The sequence below is a fragment of the Chanos chanos genome, chromosome 8 (genome assembly GCF_902362185.1).
Source record: "Chanos chanos chromosome 8, fChaCha1.1, whole genome shotgun sequence".
Lineage (NCBI taxonomy): Eukaryota > Metazoa > Chordata > Actinopteri > Gonorynchiformes > Chanidae > Chanos > Chanos chanos.
Window position 1 is genome coordinate 31,238,559 of NC_044502.1, and position 17,602 is coordinate 31,256,160.

The 17,602-nt window shown below is 41.3% G+C and overlaps 1 protein-coding gene across 1 annotated transcript; it reads right to left on the reverse strand.

The window, feature by feature from the left end:
- Positions 1-1,496: 1,496 nt before the first annotated feature.
- Positions 1,497-15,680, reverse strand: pafah1b1b (platelet-activating factor acetylhydrolase 1b, regulatory subunit 1b). The gene is made up of 11 exons (XM_030782092.1): positions 15,596-15,680; positions 12,435-12,759; positions 9,868-9,952; positions 9,667-9,741; positions 9,136-9,342; positions 7,602-7,770; positions 7,009-7,111; positions 6,235-6,463; positions 5,676-5,777; positions 5,253-5,409; positions 1,497-4,501 (listed from the first exon to the last, which is right to left on the reverse strand). The coding sequence occupies exons 2-11, from the start codon at positions 12,464-12,466 to the stop codon at positions 4,428-4,430; spliced, it is 1,233 nt and encodes a 410-aa protein (XP_030637952.1). The 5' UTR covers positions 12,467-12,759; positions 15,596-15,680; the 3' UTR covers positions 1,497-4,427.
- Between the last annotated feature and the right edge of the window lie 1,922 nt (positions 15,681-17,602).

Sequence of the window (17,602 nt, forward strand, 5' to 3'; positions counted from 1 at the left end):
AGATTAGCTCCTGTTTCATTCTTTTATTTATTTATTCATTTATTTTTGCTCTTTTAATCTTAGCATCACTTTTCATCTGCACTTTTTCTCACCTTACCACCCGTCAAACTCATTCTGTCTCGTTCGGTTTCTCACATCTCTGCTTTATGTCCTTTTCCTCCCTTCATGGTCATCTGTAGCGTCGATATCTGTCATCACTTCCATCTGTTCCTGCAGCATGGCTAGATTACACGCACACGTCGTCCTGGAGACTGTTGCCAGGAGACCGTGGAATCAGAGGTCGGTGGTTGAGCATGGCTAACGAGGTGGGCCAATATCCATAATTTATCATCAGTTCTCATCCCCCTCTTTAGCAGGCATTCATGTATGTGTGTGTGTGTGTGTGTCCGTTACTGGTTATGTGACTGAAGGTGTTGTCTGTGGCAGAGCAATATTCGTTCCCTGGCTTTTTGGTCAGTGTTGATTCCAGTTAAGTATGTATTCAACATCCTTCCCTGCAGTGGAGAGTTCCTGATTGTTGTTGGGAAAGCACAATCTTTGATTGTCATTGGAATGCATTTCATACAGTCCCCATATTACTGTTATTTAGCATAACTACTCAGATGTGGTTGATTTTTACTGGTGAGGAGTTTGATAATTAAAAAACACAGAGGACAGTGCAGTATGACTCCAATATTGCTAAAAGTTGGTGTGAAATCTTAAGTGCAGACCTGGGGAATGTTACTCTGAGTTAAACCAGAGAATGATGGGCAGGGCATAGCAGAAGAACAACACTGTAGATACTAGAGATAGAATGTCTCTTTGCTGAAGATGATGTCACACCATAGTCCAGATTCTTGCAGTGCAGTACAGTTCTTCCCCTGCAGATATGAGAGTTGACCATATCTGTCCAATCTAGTTTCCTGTTCTCCACTGCAGTCTATGCAATTTCTGATATAAACAGTGCTAAGATGAGAGCTCTTGACAGTCATTTAAGTTTGATTTGATGTTTGCCTGTACAAATATAGCACTGATAATAGCAAAATAGGATTATAAAAGCATAATATATCAATCATGGTTAAGTAGACATTAAAAGATTAAAACTGATGAACATTATGACAAGGAGTGCAACATTTACAAAATGGGTTCATTTGGATTCAACTGAACGTAAGTGCTGTCTATATGACAGTGAGGCCAATCCTGTTCGGACATGTGTGTAACATAGACTGCCCTCTGTCTGGTGCCAATATCACAATGGCAACGTGTAACCTTCAGGACCTTGAGATCTGAAAATTACACTCATTGCTTTTAACTTTCTTCATGCTTTGAGTTTTGATTTTTAATCTGACCCAGTATCAGAGAAAATATAACTTCATTCGCATGCTAACTCTCCGAGCCCCACCCTGAACGCAAAATCCCCCCCAATTACACAAAATGAGTCACAGAAGACTGAACTGCTTTCATATTTACATACTTTTATTATTTATTATTATTATTATTGACTGTATTGCAAACAATGACATCCAGATATATTGGTACACATTTTTTTTTTTTACTTCTCGAGTGCACGTATACGTGTGAGTGAGTATGTATGTACAGTGAGAGCACAAAAAGCTGAATAAGAGTCCACATGGCCTCAGTGTGTTTAAGAAGGCAGAAAAAAGCGAAAGGTCTGACACAGCATGACGCTCACGAGACTTACTGCACATCTGCATACAGACTCAAATGCCCCACAGCTTGGCGAACGCGGGTATTTGGCATACGCGACACCGCTCTCACGTACTGCCGCACATGCTGAACGGACGCGCTCTGAAATTAGATCGCTCGGGAACGTTTCCGTCTGGGCAACGCATACCTGCTAACACAGCTACGCGTGCGAGACCCTGCCAATGACCCCAAGTCCGGTCGCGAAAGCCAGACGAAATTTCTTCTTCACGACAGACTGTGTCTACGTCTGCCACATCAACAGCTGTTCTTGACGTCAAACCCCATCAACAAAAGAGGCAAAATTTCATATAGATGTGTATAAAGCGGCACAAAAAATGCATACAATATGTACATATGTGTCTCGACAGTTAACAGAGCAGCCTAAACATATTGCACTTGTTAATCTAGCTGGGAGGCATCTTGTCTTTATATTTAACACCAGCCAACTGACTTAATTGATTTAATAGTTACATGAAAACCAGTTCAACGTTTCTGACAATATTTCAGCACCTAATCTGAACCGACAGCTCTTTATGCGCAGTGACATGACCAAATCACTGAGTACACATGGCAAGAAGCATTCTTTTGGGCCTGCTCTTTCAGTACAACCTCACACATACACACGCGCGCGCATACACACAGTCACGGCTGCGCTAGGACAGACGAGTGACGGTGAAATCATACAGCCGAGTGGACCGGTGCAGAAAAAGATAGCTCCACTTAAATTAATTTACATTCACTTTTTTTTTCTGAAAGATTAGCAATGTAATGTGTTGCCAGTTGTCAATATTGAAAAAAAAATGCAGAGGGCAGATTTTCTGAGCCAAAAGGCTTGCAGTATACAGGGTTTGCAGTAAGCTCTGGGTACAGTTAGTGTCTGTGAGTCTATGAGTGTAGTGCAGTCCGGAGTGTGACCGTTAAGAGTGGAATGCATCACCCTCATGGAGATTTTTCTCAAGCCGTTCTATCAAAGCATGATGGCTTATTGGGGAACAGATGAGTCAGTTCATTTAGAGCCACAGTCTGGGCAAAAGGAGCTAAACATCCCTTAATGTCAGTTCATTAAGAGTGCTGAGTGAAGCATAGTGATGACATGGGACGATTTCATCTATACAAAGAAAAAAGAAACAAACAAGGGAAACAAAGCAGATATACATCCTGCTTGAAACAGACCTTATGTGAATTTCCAGGGCAAGTGCACCTCACCGCTAAAATCGATTGATCCTTTCATAGACTTCTTAAAATATTCTTTAAAGTAATCTGACCCATTATCACCTCTGAAAACTAGCCTCGTGCCAACCTGAGATCAGCTGAGGAGATATCCCCTCGTTTCTGAAGGGGGCCCTCTAGTGTGTTGTCAGAAAGAATGAAAAGCAGAGAGATTTATATGGATTGGCAGAGAAAGACAAATTAGCTTCGACACTCCTGTTGACTCCAGCTTGAAAATGGCTTTTCAGAAACCGTTCAGGTCAAGCCTTATCCTAAAAGCGTGAAGAGAACTCCCGCCAATTCCATCTTAGCATGAACGAAAACTCACACATAAAGGACCGACTGCTGATTATGATGCTGATGCTCATCTCAGGGAGCATATTTAACAATATACAAAACGCCGTCTTAAATCTGTTTTATTTCAGCTTCTTCTTTTTGTTCTGCTCAACTTAGTTTTAACCTAGTGTTACGACAGAAGCAAAAAAAAAGAAAAATCTAAATCAATAAATATCTTTGTAAGTCACTAAATATCGAAGTGTGGTTGATTTTTTTGAGTTTCTCTCAGTGGTGTAGGCCTAGCCTCTCCAGCTGGGCAACAACTGGTTTCCAGTCAAAACTTAGTGAAGATAAATAACAGTATGAATATCCAGCCCTAAGAGTCCCACAGCAAAAAGTGTACTTGCTCTAAGATTCCCCCCTCCCCCTTCCCCCGTCCTTTAACTCCAGTTTGGCATTTCTAAATCACCCAGAATTTGGTGTGTCCAACCACAGGGCAGTCTGCCTCTTGAGTGGCCATGAATTCAGTCTAGTTGAGTGTGGCCAGCACATGGTTCCTCCATTACATGTTAAGCCAAACACTCTTCTTCTTAGACAACAAGAAATGTAATGTTCACGGAGGAGGGCAGTGGGAGCCACTAGTGCACAGGTAAGCAGTGAAAGAGAACAGGGTTCTGGTCAACACACTGGTCCATAAGGAAGCCACCTGTGTTCCCTTGGACATCTAGCCACTGGCAACTGTGGTCTCTATGACTCTTAAATGCCCCGAGTCTCTGAGAAGAAGACAAATTTTAGTCACTCTCTACTATCTCTCTCTTTCTCTGAAGCACCATCAGACGATGACAGGGGAAGCAAAATAAGACAAACTAAACCACAGAAAAAAGGGTTAGTTTTAGTGCCCTGGATCCGAACTTCCCAGAGGCCACTGCCTGCCTTGTGCAAAGGGTCTTCTGTGGTCAGAACGGAAGCCCATGCTCTAAAATCTTATGGTAACTTCTACATAATGTTAAGCAATTTTTTTTTTTTTTACCAAGTTTGAATTCATCATGCAAGAATGCTTGTTTTTTTCCTCATGAGTGTGTCTGCTCGACATTTAATAAGCTCAAACTACATCCATGGTCATTTACATAAAAGGGCAGTTGTTATTTGACGAGAGCTGGATGGGGCGGTAACCATGGCGATGAGGGGTGAGGTGGTGGGTAGGGCAATTGGAGTGTATGTCAGTGGAGTGAGGACACGGAATCTGGCAAGTACCATCAACGACACTCCCACACTTTGACTGTTTGATCTACGCTTCCGGTCACCACGTAAGGGGATGTCTTGTGGAAATCTGTGAGAAGAGGAGAAACACTAATTAACAAATGCTACAGGCAATTCCTGCATAAAAAAAAAGAAAAGTCATGTAGGTCAAATGCATAGTTACAATAAAAATGGTTGAATTAAACTGTTAATTTATTATATTCCATTAACGCTGAACAAGTTATAAACTAAGAGGTGAAAAAAATCAGGAACCTTACAAAACTCCTCAGACTTTGGAACTGAACTGAGGACAGGATCACAGTGAACATAAAGTTGAAAAGGAGGCTGCAGGTTTATCCTGCTGTTCCCAGCTGCCCTTTTTTTTTTGCTTTTCTGTCTCTATACAGATTCAAGGGAGTGCACTGTCAACAAGGTCATCATGACTCCTACAGTATACAAAGCATGAACCTCCCCAATGTGAAGTTTATGACCTTCTTATGAAAAATTTAGGCCAATTACCTGCAATTGATTTAGCACATAGTGCAGTGAAACTGATTCAGATAAATCAAACAGGTGACAAATCTCACTCAGTCTAATGGCATAACTGTCAGGACTGTTACATTCTTGGTGCTCTACAATATGAATTTGATTTTAATTATTTAACAAGCAGTGATGAAAGCTATCATTACTGTAAATGTACTGCACATTAGTCCATGACAGGCACACTCAAAATGCTCACAATACAGATCTAAGGCCTTGAGTCTCTCAGGAGCTGAATCAGGAGGAACCAGATGTGCACTCGGTGTTGTATGTTTCTAGGCAACGGTTGCCCGGCAGCTTACCCAGAGAGGTAACAAAGTGTTCGTGGGCACTAAGTGTCTTCATACAGCGCTTGTTCTTGTAGTCCCAAATACGCAAGGTTTTATCATCAGCACAGCTAATGATGAACTTGCCCCCTGGGTGAACTAGCACCCCACGCACCCAGTTATCATGACCAACCTGAAACACACACGCGCACACACACACACACACACACACACACACAGTGACAAAGAGGAGTGAGCTGATTTAAAGAAAAAAAATCTCAGAGAGATGAGATTCCACTGAGCATCTCAGCCAAGCATGGCTAACAGACAGGTGCACAGGGGCACAGAAAGCTCGCTCAACATGACACAGAGAGAGAAAGACAACTCGGCTGGGTCCAGTGAGCTAACTGAGTGGTAAAGGGCAGAGAGTAACCAGAGTAAATGAGGACGATGACTCACCAGTGTCATAAGGCACATGCCAGTGCTAACATCCCACATCTTGATAGTCTTGTCTCTGGAGCCAGACAGCAGGAAGGGACCAGGCTTCCCACTCTTCTTATTCTAGGAGGGGTAACAGATGGGTTGGGCATAAGGATGAGAAGCAGATTCCAGAATCCTGAATTCCTATTTCTTGGTGCTAAAAACCTGCTCTGCAGTGTCATTTTCACTGCCAGCACCAATAGCCGGAGCACGAGCACAAAATACAGATGCCGTAAAGGCGTATTCCAATCTCCTTAAAAACTGTATAAAAGACTTACCAAAAATTAAAATGATCAAAATGACTGACCTTTGTACTTTACTCCTACATGAACCAAGACTGTAGCATATTAATACAAACAACTTCACTGACCACTTGTCAGCCTGGCAGCAATCTTTATAAGGCTCCCTAAAAAGCAACCTGGAGTAAGAGTGAAACAGCTGCTCCTATAAACCCAGACACACAAACACACACACACACACACACACACACACAAACACACACACACACACACACACACAAACACACAAACACTCTTACCTCAGAGCCAGTAGCCTCCAGTATGGTGGGGTAAGAGCTTTCAGGGGCCCAGGAAATGCACTCCACCACATGTTCATGTTCGCGCAGTTCTGCCTTACACTCTTTGGTGGCCGTCACCCACACACGCACGGTCTGGTCGTTGGAGCAGCTGGCCAGCAGGGTGCCGTCCTGGTTGGGCCTCACCATGCGCACCCACTCTCTGTGTCCTGTGAACGTCTTCACACAGTAACTGAAGAGCAGAACAAACAAAACAATCTAACTCAGTCACATTTCTACTCCATCATCACCCACTCAGCCACCAGTTAAGACAGGGGTTTTCAACCTGTGGGGCCCGTCCCCCCTGGAGGGGGGGGGGGATGCGTTGGCACCTTTCAAGGGGGGCGCAAGATTAGGAGATTTTTAGGCGCTAACTGCCAAGTACAATGAAACAGGAGCAGGAGGTCGGGGGCGGGTTCAAACCTAGACAAAGTGGGGGGGGGTTGCATCTCGAAAAAGGTTGAAAACCCCGGTCTTAAAACAAAATCAGGTTCATATACTCAGGCATGCCAACGACCGTTTGATCAGTCACTTTGTTTTAAAGCACTAGTACGTGTCCCATTTCTATGATGAGACACTGGAGAGTAAAGGCCAGCCCTTTAACAGCTTTGTCCCTGCATGCAGATTGAAGCAAAATGAAAAAGTAGTTTCACAATGTAGAGGATGTAACGGCACTAAACACAATCCCTCCGGTCAAAACCCCATGAACTCGCAGGGACCACGGCATGTAAAACTCACCCAGTGGCCACCTCCCACATTTTGATGGTTTTATCCCTGGATGCAGACACTATATGATCACCACTGGGCATGAAGGCAACAGAAGACACATTGTGGTCGTGACCTGAAAACAAAAGAACTCCACTGAAAAAAATTCCCAACGATATGTTTAATGCCTGCATTGATGGATGAGAAAAACATACTGCACTCCAGACTGAAAGAGAGTAGGGGGAACCTTTCATCTTTCCACAAAATAATAAAAAAAATACTTTTTCAAGAGCAAATATACTCTGGCACAACTCTTTAAAACCTTTCCAAACAATAAAAGCAGCAAGACTAACAGAGACCATTTGGCGAAAATATGGGCCAACATCACACTTTCATGAGTAGTGTATATTTTGATAGAAAAAAATCTTCTACACACGCATGCTCTGTAGTTTTCTCATGATAAAATACTGATGTAAATAATATCGGTAACATGCTGCTTTGCTTTCTTTCTTCAAAAACCATGCTCTAGTGTGAGAAACCATACCAGAGCCATCCCAGTCATCTTTGTCTTTGGAAGTATATGATTAAGTATCATTTGGCCATGCTGACTGTAACCCATCTCTCACCATGCATGGTCCTGATGCACTCCAGGCCCTGGAAGTCCCACAGTTTGACCGTCATGTCAGCGGAGCAGGAGGCCAGCAGCTTGCCGTTCTGATCAAAGGAGATGTCCTGAACAGAGTCTGTGTGGCCCTTCAGGGTGCGCTCAAAGTCTCCTGTTTCATAGTCCCACACCTGCAAGCGCAAACACACACGCACGCGCGCGCACACACACACACACCGCACACACCTGAACTCAGACCCTCTGACTCTCTCATGGTGAACAGCTTAGAACTTCAAAAACCATGAGCTTCACACTGGTTACCAACATTCAATTCCATTAACTAAGTGCCTTAAAAAGCAGTATACTGCATGAAGTGAAGAACACTTTGTGTGTTTAACACTAAATTTTTAGTTGAACACTAAGATACATTAGTACAGATTATTTGCCAAGAAGCTAGATGTCAGTTCACATCCCTTCACACTGGCCACAGAAGTATACGTTTCCTGTCACAGTTAGACATCAATCAAACAGAAACTTGCTTTCAGAACCTGTGGTCTTAACAAGCTGCACAGCACATGCATACTACTGACTCATTAGAGATGGAAATCTGAACCCAAAAAATGATTATTTGAGTGATTTTAAACATAATGAGAAGGGGTTTGAGAACTCAAATATCAGCACAGTAACACAGCGCCCTGTGAGAGAACTGGAGACAGACAGAGACTGCACTGAGAGCCCCTCTATTTCCTCCTAGCCTAAAGTAAAGCTCCATTTGCTGTTGCCCTAGAAACCAGTGCATCACCGCTTCTCTGTTGAGATGGTCAGTGACTCAGCAAAAATAACTAAGCACATATTCTGCACTGCATCACGAAAATTAGACAAGACAGACAAAGCCCTGACATTGAGGCCCTAAACGCACTGACACAGACGGAAAAGAGACACTGGTGTACAGACCATGTTCTGACCGAAAAAAAACTGCAGCATGCAAATTCTCTGCACAAGTCTTTGTAGAGTACATATATAAGTACAGAGAGAGGGAAAGAGACACGTAAAAGAGCAGGGATACCCTGGGGACAAAGCAGTAAATTACACAGCACCCCATCACAAAAGTCACCAGTTAACATCTCAGCGTTACAACAGCCTGCGTCAGGTGTTGCAAAGAAGCCCACTGGGTTCTGAGATCAGCTGGGCAAGGTTCTCTCCCCAATATCCCCCTTAATTAATCCCCAGCACACACAGTAACATAGTGTGGACCGAGACATAAGCTACAACCCCCTGGAGACACTTACAAACTGGCAGGTTTTGCACTGGTACATGAGTCATGCTTTGGCAACTTAAAACTGCACAGAGAAATAGCTATTCCAGTTTGGGCCAAAAATACTGAAACAAATGGTACAATGCGTCAACATTTCTCGCCAATTTACCTATTTCCATTTCTGCCCTGATATGATTTTTTCAGAATAACGTTGAGCCCTAACCTGAAGGCTACCCTTCTTCCAGATCATCTCCCATCTTTCCAGAGAAACCTGGGATCACACAAGAACACACACACAAACCTTAATGGTGGCGTCCTCTGAGGCCGACACCATGACGCTGAAGACAGGGTGGAATATGATGCGTGTGACAGGACTCCTGTGCCCTTTCAGGGTGTACTTCTCCGGGGGGCGTGGGATCCACTCTTTGGGGTCTCTCTTCTGACTCACGGGGCCACCTAAAGTGATCTCCTCCTTTGCTTCATTAAGCTTGGATTCCAACTCCATTACCTGTCAGATGAGTATAGACCACGACTTAAGAGATGTTCTCTACCCAGCACAGCCCAACCTCTCTACCATTTCAGATCATATGCTAAATTAAATTTAAATCAAAGCAAGACTATGTGATTAAGATTCACTTTAATAGTTTATACACCAGTGATGGGAATAACCTGAAGGTACAGGAAGTCACGGAGTCTCTTCTAATCAGTAATCATGTCAGCCATTTATGACTTATGAATTACTCACATTAGTACATAGGGTAAAATGAAGCTGTTGCCTTGAACTTTAACTTTACCATGACTGATGGTAGTGTTACAACATGCACACACATACCTTCTTCTGTAATCTGATGACTGAAGTCCATTTTTTTTCCAGAAGGCCTGCATACTTCTTATCCACTTCTTCATTCTAGAGAGTAACAGACAGTTGGGTGAAGAACTGAGGAAACACAGGCATAACCTGATTGTCTTACACTGAGGCAGAGGAACATGCCAGAAGAACTTTTTCAATCAGTCAGCCGCTGTCAGATCTTACCATGTCTAATTCTGCCTCCTTCTTAAAAATGGAATAGGCCTCTTCATAGCCATTGGAACGCAGGTAATCTGCTATAGCTCGATTTCTGAAAGACAAGCCATTCTAATATTAGTGTCAGTATATATCAGCAGCACGGTGCTAATGCACCAATATACTAACTGACATTTTCTGTTAGAAACAGAAGGCCAGACAATGCAATGCTCCACAGGACCAGTAATGATAGTTACATTATGTGACATTTTGATGAGTCTCTGATCGCTATCAGTTTTGCGGTGATAGAAAAGCATGAAGAGAAGGATGAGTGCAGTAAGAAGACACAGAACACATTAGTGGAATATGCAAATACACGCCTCTATCTGGAATAATTATCACTGTTAATGAGACATCAGCTTTCACAGTCAGATCATGGTGAATAGTTCATGAGATGGGAACAATGATTATTTTAGACAGTGGCCTATATACCCCACCATAACCCTCCCTGTCTCCCACGCTACGTTCACACTACAGGTCTGAATGCTCAACTCCAAATTTGCTACTCACAGCTAGATCCCATTTTCTGCCTATTCATAGCAATTTCTGAAAGTGACCCATATCTGATATCAGTGTAAACGGAGTTTGGACTAACTATCTGACATTTATTGGGACTACGTTAGACAGAGATGGCATAAAACTCTTATCATAAACTGTCATCAGTTTAGAGCAGTGAGTCCCATGCAAACAACACAAGTATCACCAACTTCAAGAGGTGTCCTTCCAATCTCAAAGCTGGGAACTCCGATGGGCATGATGCATACAAGTACAAATTACTAACATTATCTAACATATGTACCACAGTCATGTGACTCAAATTGATCTGAGATAATGGACAGTAACGTACACAGATAAAAGAAAGGCCTTACAAGCACAAGTTCTTTTGACATGAAGAGGCTGAAGGAGCAGCTCTGGAAGGTTCCGCTGTTTAAGGCACAGATCAAAGCTAATACATTCTCAGGCCGAATAATCAAATAAGAATACACAACTGTAAAATAAATCAACTCATATACAATTCTTCCTCTGTGAGCGAAATGAAAAAACTGCCCTGGTGTTGCAACTGGCTGGCTGAGGCCAAGGTGGCCATGAGAAATGAAGTGTTACCAAACATTAAAACAAATGAGCCGTCATGTGGAGCCATCCCAAAGGCCCAGACAAGCCTGCACACCTACCAGAGATTTTTTCACTACACTGCTACTGCCACAAGCATGGCTGCTTTATGTCAGCCCAGGGATTTCTTTTCTCCAAACTCCTTATGGATTTGCTTTGTGTGTGTTACATGTGCCTTTTTAAATCTAAATTGTGCTAACAGACCAATAATTACACCAAGAGTTGCAAGGGTAGATCTCGCTGTCTCTCGCTCTGTCTCACACACACACAAACACACACACACACAGAGCTCCACGATAGCCGTTAAAGCCAGCCGGGTACCGTCAGTATTGTCATTTCTTTAATTTCATTTTCACATGACGTCAATCCATTCTCCCACCCTTTTAACTGTTAATAACCTGATCACTGACGTCTGTGAATGCAATCTGAATGCACCAATGAGAGATCAGAAAACATGTTTAGCAGAGCGGATGTAATTCAATGTTTCAGATATGGACAATAAACGAAAGACAAAGAAAAGAAAAACTATATATATGTATATATATATGTATATATATATATATATATGTATTTTACTTTAAATTATCGTAATTCTCTTTATTCATTGTGCTTTCTGTCACCCTATTTTTCATATTGAAATACATCTTGGCTGCAGGTTAGAGCTACAAGAACACCACAAACACAGAACAAAATGGGCCACAAATGTTCTCATAACACAGGTTGCTATCTTTTTTAATTCATTTCTCCACACAAGCTTGAATGTTTTACTGCTTTCTAAAGATGGCTGAGAACAGAAATAAAGTGTTTCCATGAGATCTCACAAAGGCAAGACATTATATGCTGTGATTAATATAAAATGACTAATGTGACCCATCAGCTTGTACTGAGCTAATAGTGGAGAAAGAGAAATTTAAAGGTGCATTAAATTTAAAGGTGATTCTAGAACATCTACTTTAAGGAACCATTTGCAAACAAACCATTTGCTTAGTGATGCTAGAAAGGCAAGATCTGATGTACTATAACAAGCTCCTCGGCCTGAGTATAGAACTTGGAGAAAATGGACTGTGTCTGTCTGGAAAGCATAGAATCCTATAGTCACCTTTTTTTTTTTTTTAAAGAAAAGCTTACATCGACTGATTTTCCTTACTGGACTGGTTTCCAAAACAAGCAAATTGAGAATTTGCTTCATACCAAACATGAGGTAATTCACACATGCTGAAATTAGATGGTGAGCTGCCATCTTGATTCCTGCAACACTCCTTGGTACAAAACCCACTCTGAGCTAAAAAATACAAAAACACCCTCCAAATATCACAGATTGGCATTCCATTCTGTCTGTCTGACATTAAAACTCAGCCAAACATATGGTGAGTGTGTGTGTGTGTGTGTGTGTCTGTGTGTGTGTGTGTCTGTGTGTGTAGACTCACAGCTCATCACGCTGTCTCTGTGACAGCACCATATTGACTGGTTCTGGGTGCTGTCTGTGCTGCAGCTGTGATACGTTGCCTGGGTAAGGAGCTACTCTATAGTCCACAGCACCGTTCTTGGCTCTGAAGACGAGGAGGCAGAGGAGGCGGAGGAGGAGGAGGAGAAGGGCGGATGGTGTTGGGAAGGGCTGTTTGCTCTTAGAGAGATGGAAGCAGGATCGGTCCAAAAACCTGCAGCACCGAGCTCAGAGGCACGTATCCAAATCAGCACACGCCTGTATAGAGTCCCACAGGTGTCCTAACAACGATCCAATCCTCCTTTCATCTGTGGGTGGGTGAGAGAGAGGGAAAGAGATGGTCAAAATACAAGAATTACAACTGTGAGTCTAAATATAGGATTTGAATGAAGCTACCATAAAGCCAACAAACTAATAAAATTCTCATATTTCTATGTAATGCTTGAACATGTAAGCGTTTATTTCAATTTCACTGAGATACAATGTGGAAACATGGTGTGGGTGACAGCGTAAAATAGCCTAAGGAAAAGAAAAACCCTCTAAGTAATACTACAGAATACAAAAGGTCTAATCTGGTTTAACATTAATATTTAATACAAATATCCTAACATTTTTGCAGGGGGTAGAAAATGTTGGTATTGTACTGTGATTCTACACGCATCCTGACCTGCCCATTTCAGTGCTAGAGTCAAGCATTACACATCAATATTCAATTTACTCGGCCTAAAGTAAACTACATTAGACTATAATTCCTGTCACTGCACACAGCATATTATTAATGCGTGGCCGCAGTAATGAGCTAAAAGCTTAACTTGTATAAAGGAAGACCTATTCAGTCTGCTGCCCTCACACTGATAAAGAGTACTCCAGAGATTCACTAATGGAGACACTTTTCTCGAAAAAAATGGAGGGTACCAGCTTCAGGAAATAAAGTCATCATATCCCTCTTACTCTACAGCAGTTTACTAAAGTCTGGATCACAACAAAGACAGATAACTCATCTGTTCATGACTAAAATGATAACTACAGTTACACTTGTGTGTACAACATCATCAGCTTCAAGCGATAGTGCTGTAATTGGACAACGAGTCTCACAGTTCAGTGGTAGAGGACTACGCTGGACTGGAATAATCTACTTGATAAAAGGTGTCCCATATGTGGCATAAAATGTGAGATATCACAGTGATTAACACCCAGAAGGCAAAGGCTTGGTGAGTCATTCTGCTGATTCTGATTCAGACATTCCTAACAAGGGCTGTCTAAAGCCAATGATGGGGAAAAAAAGAGAGAATATGTTGAGGTATTAACAGTGCATAACAGTGCCTAGGGCTTTTGGTACAGACATTTTTATGGATAGCTGCCAAGGAATATCACTGTCGCGGTGGTCTAAGTGAGAGATTTGGCCGCTGAAAAGAAAAAGAACTTTAAACTTAATGGCCTCACAAGTTTTGAGCTTTGAGGTTTTGGGTTGGAAAGTGGAAGAGGTGAGTTAGCTAAGCATCTGTTCTGATACTGTGTGAAAACACCTGAAGGCTAAGCAAAGTCGGAAGATGACAAGGGTGATGAAGGGGCTACTTCAAACCTCTTGGTTGAATTAAACATAAACTGTCACTTTGAGAATGCATTACAAAAAGAGAAGGGAGTACTGTCAAATGCTGCTAATTGCAAAAAAACAAAAAACAAAACAAAAAAAGGCAACAAGGACAGAACATTGCTCTAGTTAAAAAACTGGCGAGTGGCTTGAGGGGTAGAACTGTCTGATTTTTTTTTCAGCTGATATAGTAATGTGCCTTGAAAATGGTAAAGTAGACAGGGGGTATGAAGCTGAATTTAAACCACATACTGAATTCAAACTATATATCAGAATGACAGTGCTTGATCCTAATTTACACTATTTTTCAGTACTGCAAAATAAGTTCTGTACATGATTATGATGTTTAAGTGATGCAGGCTGTGTGGATAACCTGGAGTCAATAGAGCTTATTTGTGATCACCTGCTGCAGTTCAGGTGGTCAGGTGAAAAAGGAGCTGACATATAACACAAGCTATCTAAAGCTGTTCCACGCAGGAGAGATTTCAATACAATTATCAGCTGCTAAACGAAGACGCTCAAACGTTACACTTTCATTTGACCGTTAGAAAAAGACAAATGGGCTGGTGGAATGTATCATCTGGGTATCTTAAACGAAACGTGCAGGAGGGAGGGAGTCGTAACCAATACTACCACGCCTGTGAGCACCGGTGAAAACTACAAAAACCGTCGTTGTTGTGAATGGTCATCATAAGATCAATGATCAGCAACACTGCCACCTAATGTCACATACACATACAGAACTCAGGAGAGAGCAAGAGAGCAACGGCATAGCCCTAAAACTGAGGCCCTGTGTTACCTAACGGTAGCAGTGGGAATGTTTTCCCTTGCAAATCATGACAGACTACCAAATAGCTTGTTAGTCTACATGTTGACAGATCCCAAGCACTGACATCATCCATAACGCTAGCTGGGATGTTGTTTATTTAACAGGGGTGAATTACAAAGGAATATCTGACAGGAGAGGCATGTGCATTTGCCATTTTACTAAAAATGTTCAGTTTATACCCAACACATTTTTAAGGCCAAACTTTGAGTTACTAGCGAAGTTAGCTACACCCGTAGCTACACAACAACAAGGTGTGCGCTACGAGCTGACTAGCCAGCTAACGCAAGACTAATTTGGTGTCAGTGCTCAAAACATGTACATTTAAAGCAAAATCAAATACTACAATGCCCCGGTCAATGTCAAATTCATGAGAATAAAATTTGGCTTATCGTTAAGAACAGATTACCACCCTTTTTACATAGCTCTAGTTAGCATGGCACAACTTGCTTGATAGTAAAGCAACGGTTGTTAAGTTAGGTGTAAACACAGTGTTAAAGGACGCAATTGATACAGTTTTTTTTTATATAGATCTTCTTATGATTGTGTGAAAAAGACAGAAAACACACTCTATGAATTATGTATTAATCTTCGTTGCTCCGGCACGGCCTATCCGCCATTTTGAGAGAAACGGGCAGGCGGTGTAAATTTTGCAGCTATATCCACATTTTACCGTTTCATTTTACGTGGACAAAACCCCGCAAGTATATGAAAAGCGTTGTTTTACCTTGCTCTGAGAGGTATGTCTCGCTTGCCAAGTAAGATAATCAGACAGAATCATAAGCAACTGATCTTAATGGCTATGACAAGCCACTTCCGATTCTCCCGGCCAAGGCAACACTGTTTTCTCCCCTCCTCGGTTTCTGTAGCTACCGCACTGCATCGGGGACGCGCACGGTTTAACGAAGGGCGCGTCTTCCCTGAAACATCACTCAATCCGTAAACCAGTTTGTCTTCAACCGCGCTGCTTCATTACTCATGAAAAATCGGACGTCTCTCTAAAACAGGCAGCAGAGGACAAGTTTCTACGTTCAGCATGAAGTGGTGCTTCGAGAGTAAAAAAAAAAAAACTTAAATATAAAAAATATATTTTACATCTTATTGAGTATTATTAAGTTATTAAAGGAACTTGCCAGTTCACTATTTTTTCAGATATGCTGTTCATATCTGGTCATCGTCATCATCATCATCATCATTCATCATTATAATTATTATTATTATTTTTGTTGTTGTTGTTGTTGTTGTTACTTCAAAATCCCAACTTGCTGCTCATTCAATGGCTGGACAAAACTCAGCGTAGTATTATTTCTCATATTTTCTTATAGTCACCACTTTTTGCCACTCATTCAGGTAAACAAAACTTGGCATCTACCTCCATGCCATGCTGAAGCAGATTGCTATTACTTCTCCAGCTGACGATCCAAATTGTTTTTACATTGTAAATTTTCCATGTATACACATTGGTGAAATGTTCACAAATTCACACTCTCTCAACATTTCAATGCCATTCCAGAGTCACAAATTTTGTACATGTCATTCAAATCTCATAACCCCAACCCCATTTTGTTTCACTTTCTTTTCTGTTGTTTGGACAATATTTTCATTTTTTCATCCACTCCTTTAATTCTTCCATTCATTTATCCACACTTGTGAATGTATACTGTAGTTGCAACCATTCTACATTGTAAAACCTAATCTTTTTATCTTTTTATTGGTAGAAAACTGGTTCCCCTCCTCCCCTCTCCTCCAAACATATGTACAACCAATTTAATAACTACAATTCAAAACAAAACTTATTGTAATTGTCACCTTCACCCTCAACCAACGGCTTACAATTACAAAACTACCTGAGAATGCTTTATTTCTATTGTTTCACTCATCCCCTTATCCTCCCTTACGGATTTCCATCCTTCCATCCACGGTTGCTCTATTTGAACTGCACCACTATCTGTTCAGCAGACTCTTTATGTTACAACAGTGATACATCTTCCATTCTTTACTGAAGCATCATCACTTCCTTCTACCAATTTATACTTCTTATACTTCTATCTCAACTGACCTGGCAACAAAGAAGGAAGACAATATAGTGGGGAGAGTGGCATGGATTGATTTCAGTACAGATTTCAGAGAAATAATGCCTAAAAGTAATATTTCACAAATTAATTTAGCTTAATTAAAAAATATGTTGCATTAACCCCTACTCCTACAAAATGAGGATAATACACTATAAAGAGGCCATGAATGAGACACCGTTAACCAACAAGACGACATTTAACATGGAACATAATTTAGTTAGACAAATGTGTTCAGCTTTAATTTTGCACTTCCTTCTCTTTACACATTTTTTTGGTCACAAATCAGTCAGCATTTGTGGACCCTACACCCTTGAAAAAAGGTTAAACTCTCCCATGTAAACACATAATCAGAGCAACACAAATTTATAGTTCTTAGTCCATTTTTAATTCAACTCATTCTCACTGAACGAAAAAATATACAGAAAGTTATGAATTATCATGGAACAATATTAATATTCTAGATTAGACCTTAGCAGGTAACATTCATAACTTTATGTAAGTGTGAGTTAAATAATTTCTCACACCCTCTCAGACAATTCATACAGCCACCTGCATCAAATATTCTTTACTGTCTGTGTTTTTCTTTCTCTCTTTAAGAGTGCAAATTTATAGTGACATTTATATGAAAGTAAAATGAAAAGTAAGGCTCTCCTCTGTGC